The 13566-nt window shown below is 37.0% G+C and overlaps 1 protein-coding gene across 1 annotated transcript in view; it reads left to right on the forward strand.

Moving 5' to 3' along the window:
• The window catches only part of nAChRalpha6 (nicotinic acetylcholine receptor alpha6), a 253207-nt gene that overhangs the window by 155062 nt on the left and 84579 nt on the right, over positions 1-13566 (forward strand). Inside the window, exons 8-9 of the mRNA XM_018543183.1 lie at positions 2863-2938; positions 6976-7170. Of these exons, the coding sequence (XP_018398685.1) occupies positions 2863-2938; positions 6976-7170 (271 nt within the window). The remainder of the gene's footprint in view (positions 1-2862; positions 2939-6975; positions 7171-13566) is intronic.

A 13566-nucleotide genomic window follows, 5' to 3' on the forward strand; every position in this document is an offset into this window, starting at 1 on the left:
TGACAATAAAGCGGCCATCCGCTCGTCTCACTATGATGTACTTATTTGTTGTGATATTACTGTGACTTTTTTGCTATAGGAGAGAGCATGATTAATTGTGCTCACTGTTTGAATCGGCTTTAAACGTTCTAATCCCCGTTTGTATATGTCGCGAGACACGAACGTGACTGTGCTTCAACCGTGACGATCCTTCCTCTGCATCAAGTCCACTGCCGTCATACTTTTTCGATGTGTGGTCTCATTTCGTAAAATCACATCTTCAGAAATGCGCGAGTAACTCTTGAAAGCTCTCCAAGCTGACGGTCGACTGGTGCCGACTGTGCAGCGTCGATATTTCGGAGAGTTTCGCGAATAAAAATGGTCTCTCGGAGATCGAGTCTGTAACCTCCGTACACCTCTAAAGATACCGGAGCGTTCATTTAATTATCGTTTACGTTGCAATTGAAATGACGTCAAGCGTCATTTCTAACTGATTACTAATTAATGTTTGCATGCATGCTTCCATTTGCTGTGCGAATTGAAACCGATATAATTGAGATGGATTTGTATATATATCAGTATTACGCATTTATACGGGGGGGGGGGGGGGGATGTTTGTTCAAATTGATGAAAGCACGGCATCGTAAGGTACATTTATCCCCGTACGCGGAAAATCGAATTCACTCACAATTATATCGGTTACGATTCTAGATTTTACAGGTGGGATCTGCGGTCGACAGCGAAAAGCGGCTCATTCCCGAACATAATCACCCGAGAGGCTATGATTATTAGACGAGGCGCTCGAATGCACATACAAGAAGCCGACCCTCCGGGGTCGCTTCTTAACGTCATCGGCTTGATTAAGCCTGTCGGATAAGAGGCGTTATATATGAAGATTGAATTTAATTAGTTAAAGGGCTGCGCCGCCGCTCCGCAGCGAGTGCATTTACATCTTGAGACGTCCATTCCCAATGCATCACGTTGGCGTAGTAAACCACATGTAGCCGCTTCGTGAATAAGGGTTGAACTGGGCTATGAAGGCAAAATATACGTGTCGCAATGAATTATGAGGGGCTAACTTTATGAGCCCGGTGTATCCGTCGTAATTTTCGCTACGAATTTCACGAAACAAGCATTTGCCATATAACTGGCAGTTTGGCGCTTGCTTGTCGAAATTATTCCGAGAATTATTACGGAGGATGATCGAGGTAAAGATTAATTTGGACGGGAAAGAGAAAAAGACGATGGCGAGAGGATGAATCGATTTGATTGGACAAGTCGATGACCGAATAGGAAATCTCCTCGAGAACAAGAAAATAAATGTGACGTAATCGACGGTGACGATCGAACTGCAAATGTGATTGCTACATCCCAATGGAACCTTCTTACAATTTTCTCAGTACGAGCGGATCTTTGCATATATTCAGAAAAGGAAGATGTACCGCTCTTCTCTCTCGAAAATACACGAAGTGCATCGAGGACTATTGAAGTTTTATCAAATTCGTTTTACCTTCATTGTAGGAATATTGGAAAATAACGTCTTTACGAATAATAATATCTCCCGTTCAAGAAATAACATTTACTGGTATCGAGAAGAACGAAAAGGAACGAAAAGGCGTTTGTGAGACTAGTGTATGAAAATATCGAAGTACTTACGAGTTTGTACAAAATTATCCCATTCGGTTTATGATTCACGTAGATCTCCCCGCAATAACACGCTTCTGTAAATGATTAAATATTGAATCGCTCAGGGCAATTCCATCCATCGGAAAAGGGCTCTTTCCGAAGCCTTCGATGGCCCATGGGAACCAGCCAAACCATATCCTATTTGGCTTCAGATCAAAGAGCAACAGATACCCGGCGAGCGACGCGGGACTTAAAAAAGACTGGAAAATCCTTTTAAGGTATCTCCGGCATCGTCACTTTATTTCCCGTCCTCCAATCCTCCTCGTGTAGATAGGAGCGGAGATGGAAGCGACAGAAAATCTTTTGTTCAAGATTGCGTTTTAATTACTTTAATATGATCGTACAGCGCGATATCCGCAAAGAGAAGTAGCAGACTGTAAAATCTTTTGATCAGCTCTTATCGGTCGTCAAAGTATAATCTGAGTTAACATTGAACGGCATATTTATACGAATCAAATTGTTCTTAAAACGTATATTTATGAAAATATATGATGCGATAAAAATAGAGACTATTGACTTTATTTTTTGCAAAGCTCTTAACATTAATATCTTTATAATATCTTGAACTTATAAGTGATGGAATAAAAACTTATCGAATTATCGCAAAAATGTTTTGAATCTTCGAAAATTTTATATCGCGATATAGTCTGAAGAGCTCCTCGAAAATTAAAATCAATCAATTTCCGTTCCTCTCTCCAACTTTCGCAAAATTAGTAGAAGTATATAATATGTTGTCTTATTAAACATGTGCACACGATACAAGTTTCGCGTAAAGCGGCCATGTGATTTGCTACGCCTTCGCGACGGAGCCGAGGAAGTTGTGAACACTTCATCGGAAACGAGAACTTCTTGACCACGTGAAAAGCAATTTTCAGCAACGATAAAGAGCCAGTTTTCCGCCTGTCGGCTGCACGAACGCGCTTTTCCAGGCGCGCACGGTGCGCTGCTTCACGAGAGAGAGAGAAATCATCGTCTCTTCTTCGCACCGTCCCACGGCCGAGCGGATTCTCCCGTTGCATGCCTTATCACGTAACGTCGGTTTGCAAATGCATCATTTTGTAAACGTATACAGTAGATGTAGACGTAGATGCAAGCGGAATTCATAGCTGCATGCGTACGTTTGGCTTCGAGTTACCTAACGGAATGTCCCTATCATGTAGATACGTGCCCGTCTTAATCAAACTTTGACCTTGGTAGCTCGATCTGGTACTCAACTCACAGGAGGGTGGTGACTTATCCGATTTCATCATGAACGGGGAATGGTACCTCATCGGTGAGTTTCACTGAGCAAGTTTACGACCCGGCCAATCAGACTTTGCCTCTGTATTGGCACGCGTATTTGTGTCTGTATTTGTATGTGTAAAGGAACATGCCTATAGAAAGCTGAGAATAAAATCTCGAATCGACTCGATATGCGTCAATGAATAGATTCTACAGTAATAATTCGGAAGTGTATAAAACGCTAATTCAGATATAAAGTATCTTTATGCATATATAAAGGATAAATAAAAAATTTTAAGAATTTTTTAGTTGATTTATATTATTTAAAACAGATATGTATTAGCAACGTTTAAGATATCAACGATTGTTTATGACACTTTGTCTCTCGATATTCTAAACTAAAATTTGATCGATGCGTTATTTTGATGGTGAAATACCAATTAAAGAGAGACTACTATTTAATTATTATTAAACTTATATAAAAAATTAATATAATAGATTTAATATTTTATGGTGTTATTATTCTCAGCGTGTTGATATAAACATCAATATAGTGTGAATTTAACACCGTGGAGTTGAAACTCATGGTATTAAATCCATTTACACCTTTTAATATTCGCTTCTACATGGAGAAAAATGGTTGAGTAACTTTGTCTTACAAAACTATAAGTCAAAATATTCTGGTTATCTTTTATATTAAATACTGCCAAATTTATGACAAACTTCACTTACCTAAAAATAAAAATGCTGAAAACGTAAGATAAAAAATACATTATAATTATAATAACTCCATTTAAGCGATTTACAATAAAGTAAAAATCAACATTATGAGCACAAACTCTCAAAATTTACGAAATATAAAAAGTACCTTATAGATTTGTACGATAGTTACACCAAAAAAGTAACATAAATTTTAAGCATAAGTAGACGCGCCTATCCCTACATGATCCTCTTATTTTAATAAAATTTACTAGAATTATATACTACTTTACATTTTTTTCTGTAGATGTATAACAATTAATTTCACTTATACTTCCATAAAGTATTACGGGAAGAAAAAAATGATTAGACATGGAAGTAGATATGGAAGAAAAGAAAATATAGTTTCAGTTTGACATAATTCGAATTTTCTCTCTTGCCGTTTCACGTTCAGACTTCATCCTCATGTGTTCTCAACACGTATGTACAATGATATGTACATCTACCATTAATCCGTCGCAATTTGCGAATCTGTTTGTATAGCGTGTACATTGTGAAAGTACGGAATGGGAATGGAATTACGAATAGAATGTAATAATATATTGCAAGGAGCTATTATGGAATTCAACGATTCTATTTTCGGGCAGTAATTACGCGGCCACATCCGAACAGCTACATATACAACATAATCTTTCATCCGCATTTTACTACAAATACAGACAAGGCAACTATTAATTCAAGTTATGCTCAATTTTAACGCGCAGGCATGGGATCACGAATCGTATACTTTTTTAAAAGCAATCCTTTATCTCCGAGATTTGTACACGTAACTAATGAACTTGTTCTCCGTTTCCGACTGACTCGACGTTACACGTTAAAGCATGATACACGTAAGCAATTCAAGTTATGACTTTGTCTTCGCGTGCAGTCGATTTATCGAATATTTGCAAATACAAATGTATTTGTTCTCTCGTCTTAACTCTGTCAATATAATTATATATTTAAAAAATTGAATGACCTCCTCTTTCTCGAATCATACTATTGTTTGCTTATTCAGCGAAAATATTTTTAAAATTCTACTTGTAAACTTTATCCTAACATTCTCATTCTAGAGCCATCTTCGGTAACAAATACTGGCTATCATAAAAGAAAAAGGTCTATCGCTGAACAAAATCTCTGTCATCCTGATTCGTTCCAGCTTCTCGACTGGATTCTGGAACGCAAATTTCACTGGTGATACGAAACAGCGTCATTGGTGTGTGAAGGAATGCTGATGGAAGCCGTTAAGAAACCACAACTCCTCCCCTCTCCTTCTCTCTTCTCTTATACCCCTCTGTCATGTACACGGATGTTGCATCCTAGAGTCCCTCGTTTCGCGCGAAGTCACGATCGATGTCGCGACTAAATAGAAATCGAAAGATTTTATGAAGCCCCCCATGTCTCGGTGATGCCGCAATGGCGTATGACTTTATGGCAGTGATTCCCTATCGCGACCTAGCATGGCGCTCTTTCCTTTCTGTATTTCTTCTTTTTCCTACCCGTCACTTATTGGTCTGTGTGTTCCTTTACGACTACATTCCTTGAGCTCGCATATCGGAAAGTGCTATTCTCATGTACGACAGTTTTCTTGAAGCGGATTCGGGACTGTCGACACGCCGAAACTGCAAAGAGAGATAGAATCTATGATAGTCTCGGTCTACCACATGTTGAAAAAAATCCTTGAAGATATCCGCATAAAAGAGAGACCCTTTAAAAGAAAGGTACATTCTCCTGAAACAAAATTGCAAGAGAGAAAAAACCAAAATATAAAAAGTAACATTGTACTTTATTAGTTAAAATAATTTATTGATACATATTGTTTATTTACTACAACAACGACACAACTAAAAAATATTGTCATTTTTTTAATTGCTTGGAAAAAAAGTAGAAACAAAGAGAAAAAGAAATAATTTTAACAGAACATATTTTCCTTCTGTATTTAGTAGTAAATAAATAGTAATATTTATTGTTTACACACTATAAAATTGTATTTTAAAATTAATATTACAAAATTTTAATGATTCAATATATTCGAACTTATTTTCTGGAAAATTTCGTTTACCTACATATGTTATTATAATAAATAAGTGATATATACATTTATATTTCTGTTAATGGTTTCGTTAATAAATTTAATGGAAGTGAATAAAGTAATCTTTTTTTATGCAAAGTGAAAGAGATAAATGGAAGAAAAATTTGAAGCTAATTAATAAAGCCCCGGCTGTTTAAGAAGTGACAGAGACAAAGTGTACTAAATTACGTTGCTAAAAATAAAACGCATGAACACAACTCGATGCCTTCGACCTGCTCCGACCGACAAAACGATACATTCGATGCTTTTACGTGTTGGTAGTCGACACTATTGGCACATCGACGCGGGTAATTAAGAGTGTCGCCTCTAAAGTCGTGTTTTCGAAAACACGTTAATTATCTCGAGGCGGATGCATCGAGCGTGGTCCACGCGTCGAAATACAAAAAAAAAAAGTGTTCTGAGGTACGAAGTACCTCAGCAACAAGTGAGTCTTCGATACCGCGATGTTCGAGATCGATTCGAGAGTCCGTCCAATCGGAAGCTATTAAGAAATCTTCCATCCACGAAAAACATATAGAATAGTCAAGGGTCTCTTTTAGCTTTTAATAGACTTTCACCATCTTCGAGAAAATGCATCGACAGGTATATTGTATTTAAAATTCGCGAGGATGGCAAGTTTTGCTTTACCGGTAGCTTAACTCGTCGCAATGGACTGGAACGGAAGTGGAAATTCGCAAATCCACAAGATCTTTCCGTTCCTTACGAGACGTCGTAATCCTAAGGTAGTTTAAAACAAGGCCGCGAGAAGCAACCGTAGAAAAATTGTTACGGAAAGGTCGACGTGACTCGCTCGCACGAATCTTTCGATGTAGGGTGCTGCCATGACTCGACAACATTTACAGCTCTCTCACGAGTTCACGTAGTCTCGCGATAAAACAGATGGATGGATGGATGATAGATAGACCCAACTTTATGTGTGACTTGGGATTTTAGTCTCCTCAAGACACAATACAGATATAGTAGCAAAAAGTAAGGAAGACGAAAGGTAGCAATAATAAAGAGATATAGAGATAGTGATACTATATGTATAGGCAAGTGCTTTATTATGTTCTCAGCAGAAGGACGTTTATCTTACAAAAAATAATAGGGTCAGAATATATAGAAAATAGAAAAAGAAAACGAAAGTGAAGTTCGTAATCGAGGAATGCAATCGATGGGCGAGCGATTATACTCCACCGTGTCGAAATGTATATCCATGTCATATTTAGTTCCTTGGACAGATACGTCGGCGTGTACATCGGTGCTGGCACTTTTTCCAGGTATGCCGGGAAAGAAGAACACGATAATGTACCAATGCTGCCCGGAGCCATACGTGGATGTCACGTTCACGATACAGATACGCAGGAGAACCCTCTACTACTTTTTCAACCTGATCGTGCCCTGCGTGCTGATATCGAGCATGGCCCTACTGGGCTTCACCCTGCCGCCCGATTCCGGCGAGAAGCTCACCCTAGGTAACGTAACTCTTAGCATGCCTGCCTGCACACCAGCCAGACACACCTCTTCCTTTCTTTTCAGTTGGAATTGTTACTGTTTACACGATATGTAATATATTCACAGTATACATTTAGCTTGGAATAAAAGCTCACAAGACACGCAGATGTTTAAAATAAATCACGTGTAAATTTTTTTTCCACTTCTTAAGACTTTAATTCTCGCTAAATTACTTTCTGACGGATGGAAGAGACTTTTCATTATGTTACAAAGTCGAAAACTTTGAAGTTAGTTCAAAGAGTCTTAGCTTATATTTTTATCATAATTTTTATTTGTAAAAAATTTGGTTAACTTAGCTTTCTAGTTATATTTTCAATTAGTAAGTAATACCTTATTATTTAATCATATAATTATCCTATTAATGATTCGATATAAAATAATGTACCTATATTTTGATGTATATTACACTGCATATATTACATATCAACACGCGTGTTATACGTCTTTACTTTTTTGTAAGTATACTTTCCGTTGATACTTTATACTCTCGGCGCCACTGCTGACTGTCCTACGTTTGTTTCGTTTTGACGACGGAAGGAAAGTAGTCAAGATCGACTCTACTTCGATCACGGACGACCAAACGACGTCGCGTAACGTTTTCGTCGGGCGACACCCGTGTAACGACGATCTATACAGCGAGACTCCATTTCTTTTTCCTCTCACGGATCACACGCACACTTTTCCGATTGTTGTCGTTAAATCGTTCAACGGGGCTCTCGGTGTCTCGAAAGCTCTGGTTTCCGTATATTTATTATCACCGATGGTGCGCGTGCACTTTCACTCGCGTATCGATTAGTTGAACATACCTTTGCAATTACACTTAGCCATCAACAGAGGTTTTATTGTCGGGTTGCTGGAGAAATAGGAGACTGTTATTCTTCGGATAACACTTTTACGTTAATTTCGACGTCTACTTTTCAACCATTTGTCGATTTAAGTTATATCGTTGTACTTAAATAAATCACCTCCTGATCCATCTCAGTCATCTAATTAAAATGTTGAAAAATCTTGATGTAAACCATGAATAAGATTTGAAACAGCTACATATTTTAAAATCAGTCGAGATTAGCATTCTTCGTTAGGTCTACATATTTCTCACTTTGGATAACTTGTCGTCTTATTATGTGTTGATATTATTTGGTGCATATGCATTTCTTGCTAGTTTCTTGCTAGACGCCAGTGCGGTCGCCACATTCCCTCGTAAAATCGCAATATCTATAGGCGCCTTCGACATCTCACAGGCTTATACGTCCACATTTACGAAGGGTCGTTCGAGGAAGAGTGCCGCGTGATTTGAATTTTGGATACATCGGGCAACCAGTACATCGCGTTAGCTTGTAAGGGCGTGCTGCATGTTACATAGCGCACCACGTATCTCGACATGTAAACGCCGTCGGTGATGCATATTTTAGAGGCTCCGAGCAATAAGCCTCTCTCGAACGACTCCTTTGGTCCTGCAACTGTAGCGGGCTACGTAAAATATTACGCGCTCTCCTCCACAATGGGCGCTGTACTCGAATTGGCCGGTGAATTTTGACGTATTTTCCATTCGAATACGCGCATCCGTCGACATCTGATCCATTTCACCAAAATGTCCACGTTGACGTTGAAGTATTAATCCATCGAGACTGACAAGTTTATTAGCCATTGAGAGTTCGAAGAATTTATAATTTGAGGTGGTCTATCAATCGGGAGATCGATCAAGCGTTGATAATACCGAGTCCCTCAATTATTCAGAATTAATACACGAATAACCAGCAGTGATCGTACCTCTCCACCGTTGGGCTCACCTTACATCAAAACGCCGAATGAGCTGCATAAAATGACATCCGCACCCTCGTGAATATTCATAGCGCACCGGCAGATCCAATCTCCGGCTCTCGATACCGCATCGGGAAAAGTCATCGACTCTTCTTGTCCAAGTTTTTGACGTGTCAGAGATAATGGGACTTCTCTCTGCGGGGTGCTCTGCGCGATTTCCTTAAGATTGCGCGGGAATTGTGAACAGCACACCGCCAGACTTCATAAAGCTGAAGACCAATCATTTCCGTCAATCAATTTTTATTTTTACTAACTTTTCCACTTATTCGTGAATTCTCCACACCGATCTACTGTTTTGTTTTCTTGTTGATTGTCTCGTGTGACGCTTTCGATCATGTTTTCTAAACACGCTGGGACTGTCATGTATAATTCCCGGCTTGTGTCCAAAGCAATCGATGAGCTCGATAAAATCAGGCGAGACATCAAAGCGGGATATTAGAGAACCGTTTCGCCAATGTATTGACTCCGATTGCAAACTGGTTCCACAATACATAGCGTACGTATACCTATATCTGTATATGTACCCATCAGTCGGTGTACGTGACTGTCGTAGTGACTCGCAGTTCGAATTATCAATTCTCGATACGTTCTTGATACTTCCTCACTTATCACTAATACCACCTTCATTTTGCGAGATCCTCTCGTTATTTTTCATACGGTATTAGTCGAAAATGCGCCCCTGTAATTATGATGGATCCTTTATGGAATTCATGTCGAGTTCCTCTTCGGCCATTCTCCCATCTGTCATATTTAGGAGAACTTCCAAAAGCTGTAGCAATTACCGGGCGATATCTCTGTGCAAGGATGCTATATTTTCCCTTTAATTTTTCCTCAGAGACCCCAAATTATCCACAATGCCTGTAATACAAGAATTATATTAATACAAATCTATTACATAAATGTAATACACATCAAGTACTTTAACAATTTTTTTTTCAAATGCGATTGTCACACAAAGAAATGCATTGGCATGTATTCTTATTATATTATTCTTTCTGTATTTCTTTTTTATGTCAAAAGAGAATTGCGAGTGTGACAAAATCTCACTTTGACAAGTCATAACCGCGGACGGGTTCAGAAACGACTTTTCTCATTCGTCGTTCGGGAATTGAATTGAAATTTCGTGTAGTGGTTTGGGAAAACGACAACCTAGAATCGATGTCGAAACCGATTCGTGGCGTCGCCATCACTGTCATCGTCCTCGTGTTCGAGACTGTTCTCGACAAACGTTATGGTGTTATGGTGTCAGAGACAAATGGACATAGCACACTCTTTACGTCGTCTATTATTTTCGGTAGCTCGCAAAACGCACCGTAAAAATATTTCCTCTTGGCACTCACTTGCTCTCATAGACAATAAGTGCCAAATCGATATTACTCCTATAAATGTTGATTTAAGATCGAAATTTGATTGAGTACATTCGGCTTTATTGTGACATTAATGAATTCGATTAAATTATACTATAAATTAGATTATGAAACAGGAGAAGAAATTTGAAACTTTCGAGTTTCTCCTGGGATGTTCGATCAAGATGCAGCTTATACAAGATATTCTAGAACCATTAGCTTTAATTAATTCTTTGACCAACTTGAATAAATTTTCCTTTAAGTGAAATGTCGAGTCATTAATATTACTCGAACTGTAAAATAGAAAGTAGAATCTTTTCAAAAATGTAGAATTATTTTTAATTAAAAGAGCTCAATGGTCATTAACGAACAATATTAATATATATGCACTGTGTTTAAAAGAAGATAATCTTTGTTTATTTAAAAAATTCAAAGAACACTGAACATTTCAACTGCATAGTTTTCATCAGTGATAAAAATTATAAAATTGACATAATTAGTTGAATCAATGAAATAAATGAAAATATAAATAAAATTAGATATTATACCTTATAGAATAAATACAGAGATTAGTAAATAAATATAAAGTTAATAAAAAATTGAAATTAAAATTGAAACAGAAAGGCCACATCAAAGTTGAAAGTGCTGTATAAATTAAAAGAAAGCAATGTAAAAGATAAATTAAATACAATAAATACATTATTAACAAGTACATTTTAAACATTATAAAGGAAACAATATGAAAATAATATATAAAAAACAATATATAAAGAAATGTCCATTATATATATTCGCCGTTTAAAAGATTAAGTCAGAAGTTATAAGAAAAATCTAAGTAATGTTGTCAGAAAGAAAGTTTAAATGGTATAAATTCTAAAAATAATATGCATAAATCAGTTTATAATAAAGTTTAAAAACTTATTTTACTTTTGATAATGTCATTTATCTACAAACTTTGGTACCTCTTTGAGTTTACCTTTGTTTCTCATTGTTGCGAATGCTGTGATACAGGCTGTAGAGAAAAACCTAAGAACTATACAATGTACAATAGTAAACATCTAATCGATATTGGTGTTGAAAACTTTTTTAAATTTACAATTGTCTTTTTACTATTATTATTATATGTTATACTTGTTGTATTCCAACTGATAAAATTACGTAAATTATAGAAATATTTAGTAATTACCATCATTTAAAATTGATCACTTAGTTCAAAAGTAATCGTTGTATAAACTTTTTGGATTTTTCTCTTAAAATAAAAGATAATACGATATATCTTGATTTTTGGTTTTGTAAAAATAATACATGGAAAAAACTGTTGTGCTATATAAACTTTTAGCTACATACAAATCTCAAAATAATTTTGTTGGACCATCAAAATAAGGATGTAGGAAGCTCAAACTGGTTTGCCAAAACTTTTTGCAGCATTGTCATCGTGCTTGAGATTCCTACAACTTTTATGATCCAACAAAATTATTTTTAAATCTGTATCTAACTAAATTTTTAGATACTTTAAAATTGTTTTTTCCGTTATCTTCTTCTTTTATCTTTTTTTGTTCATGAAAAAATTCAGTACATATCTTTCCGCTGAAATAGCTATCATATAAAAATTAAAATCGGACGTTCTGGAATAAATACAATATATTCGGATACTCGTTAATTCAAATAAGTGGGATCTCGACACAATAAAAAACATGAATATAAAATCGCACGAGATGCACTGTAACATCATTGTTGCGTTAGAAATTGACTGAAAGAGACAAGAAGCAAATGCGGGACGGGACCACATATTATTCCGTACATAAAAATATATAAAAACAAAGATACGTACGCGAATATGGATAACGCTCACATTCACGTACATTTTCACCCTTCTACGATTTATATAGATACGAGATAAAATCTAGGCAAACTATAATCCCCTTGAATTTATGTTTATCTATCCGTGAGAGATAAATTCCACTCGCGGCGTATCTCTCCCCCTTTTTCGAAAGCGCTCTGTCTACTTGTTTTTTTTACATTCTACTTTAAAGATTAATTTCTGTTTGTATCTAAATGTGAATGAATCTTGGATGCATTGTCAATCTTATTCTTGACATACCACGATCTAGTAATCATACTAAATAAACACCATAACGCAAGTGCTCGGCGAGCTTTCGGTGCGTGCAATTTCTGCTTGACGTTGTCGGCTATGGCAAGTTACAGGAAAGCCTGGCATTGCAACACGGTTGTATGCAAGGTACCTCATTATCACGTGTCATACTTCATAGGGTAGTTCCTGGATATTACCACGACGAAATACGTTCATGTCTATGCACATGCATTGTACGAACGTTACTTAATCCTTAATCATTCGCTAAGCACTAACAATATCTTCTGTTTCTTGTTAATTTCAATGATAATTAAAACCGGTCTATTTACACAAAGTTCAACACGAGCCGTGTAATTTAACTAGATCAATCGATTACATGCTTCTATTATGGAAACCGGCTACCATTCATCAAGTTGAAATTAAATCTCAGAATTTCAGAGCAGTTTTTTACACGAACGCTCGTTGCGCCGGTACCGTAAAAATTAAGCGAGTTAATAATTACACGTCGGCTTCAATTTAAAGCTGGCGCTAGAATTTCGTTTTTCTGTATTTAATAATAACCCATCAAGGTTCACCAAGTAAAATCGAGGAACTCGATGGTGATTTTATCTAGGTGGATTCGATAGTACTCGCTGTCTTATTAAGAATTCTACCAACGTACTGTCGCACCCTCTCGCAAAGTTTTCCTACGCTGCGCTAGATAAATGAGAAGTCGTGCGAGCGAGAAAGAAGAGATGTGGATAACTTTTGCGCTACGCAGCCTCTGTCGTTAATCCCGCGAGATTATCCTCACGTGCGCATCGACGCAATTTCCGGTGACGATGTCATTAGAGTAAACGAATAACTTCTTCGATGCCGACTAACACTTTCAACTTTTGATGCACGTTACGACCGCCGCTCTTACCGCTACGACCGCCGATTTTGAGCGCGCCGTTCCGACATTTTAGGGAATTGCCTCGTCAACGTAAATCTCTTGTCGATTCAAAACTAATTATCTCTTCGAGCAATTTTTCATTAAAATTTAAATATTTTTCATATTCTGTTAAAACTGTTAAATTTAACAGAACACGCGAATTCATATTCAACAACGTTTTAAT

Source organism: Cyphomyrmex costatus, unplaced genomic scaffold (genome assembly GCF_001594065.2).
Source record: "Cyphomyrmex costatus isolate MS0001 unplaced genomic scaffold, Ccosl1.0 scaffold112, whole genome shotgun sequence".
NCBI lineage: Eukaryota > Metazoa > Arthropoda > Insecta > Hymenoptera > Formicidae > Cyphomyrmex > Cyphomyrmex costatus.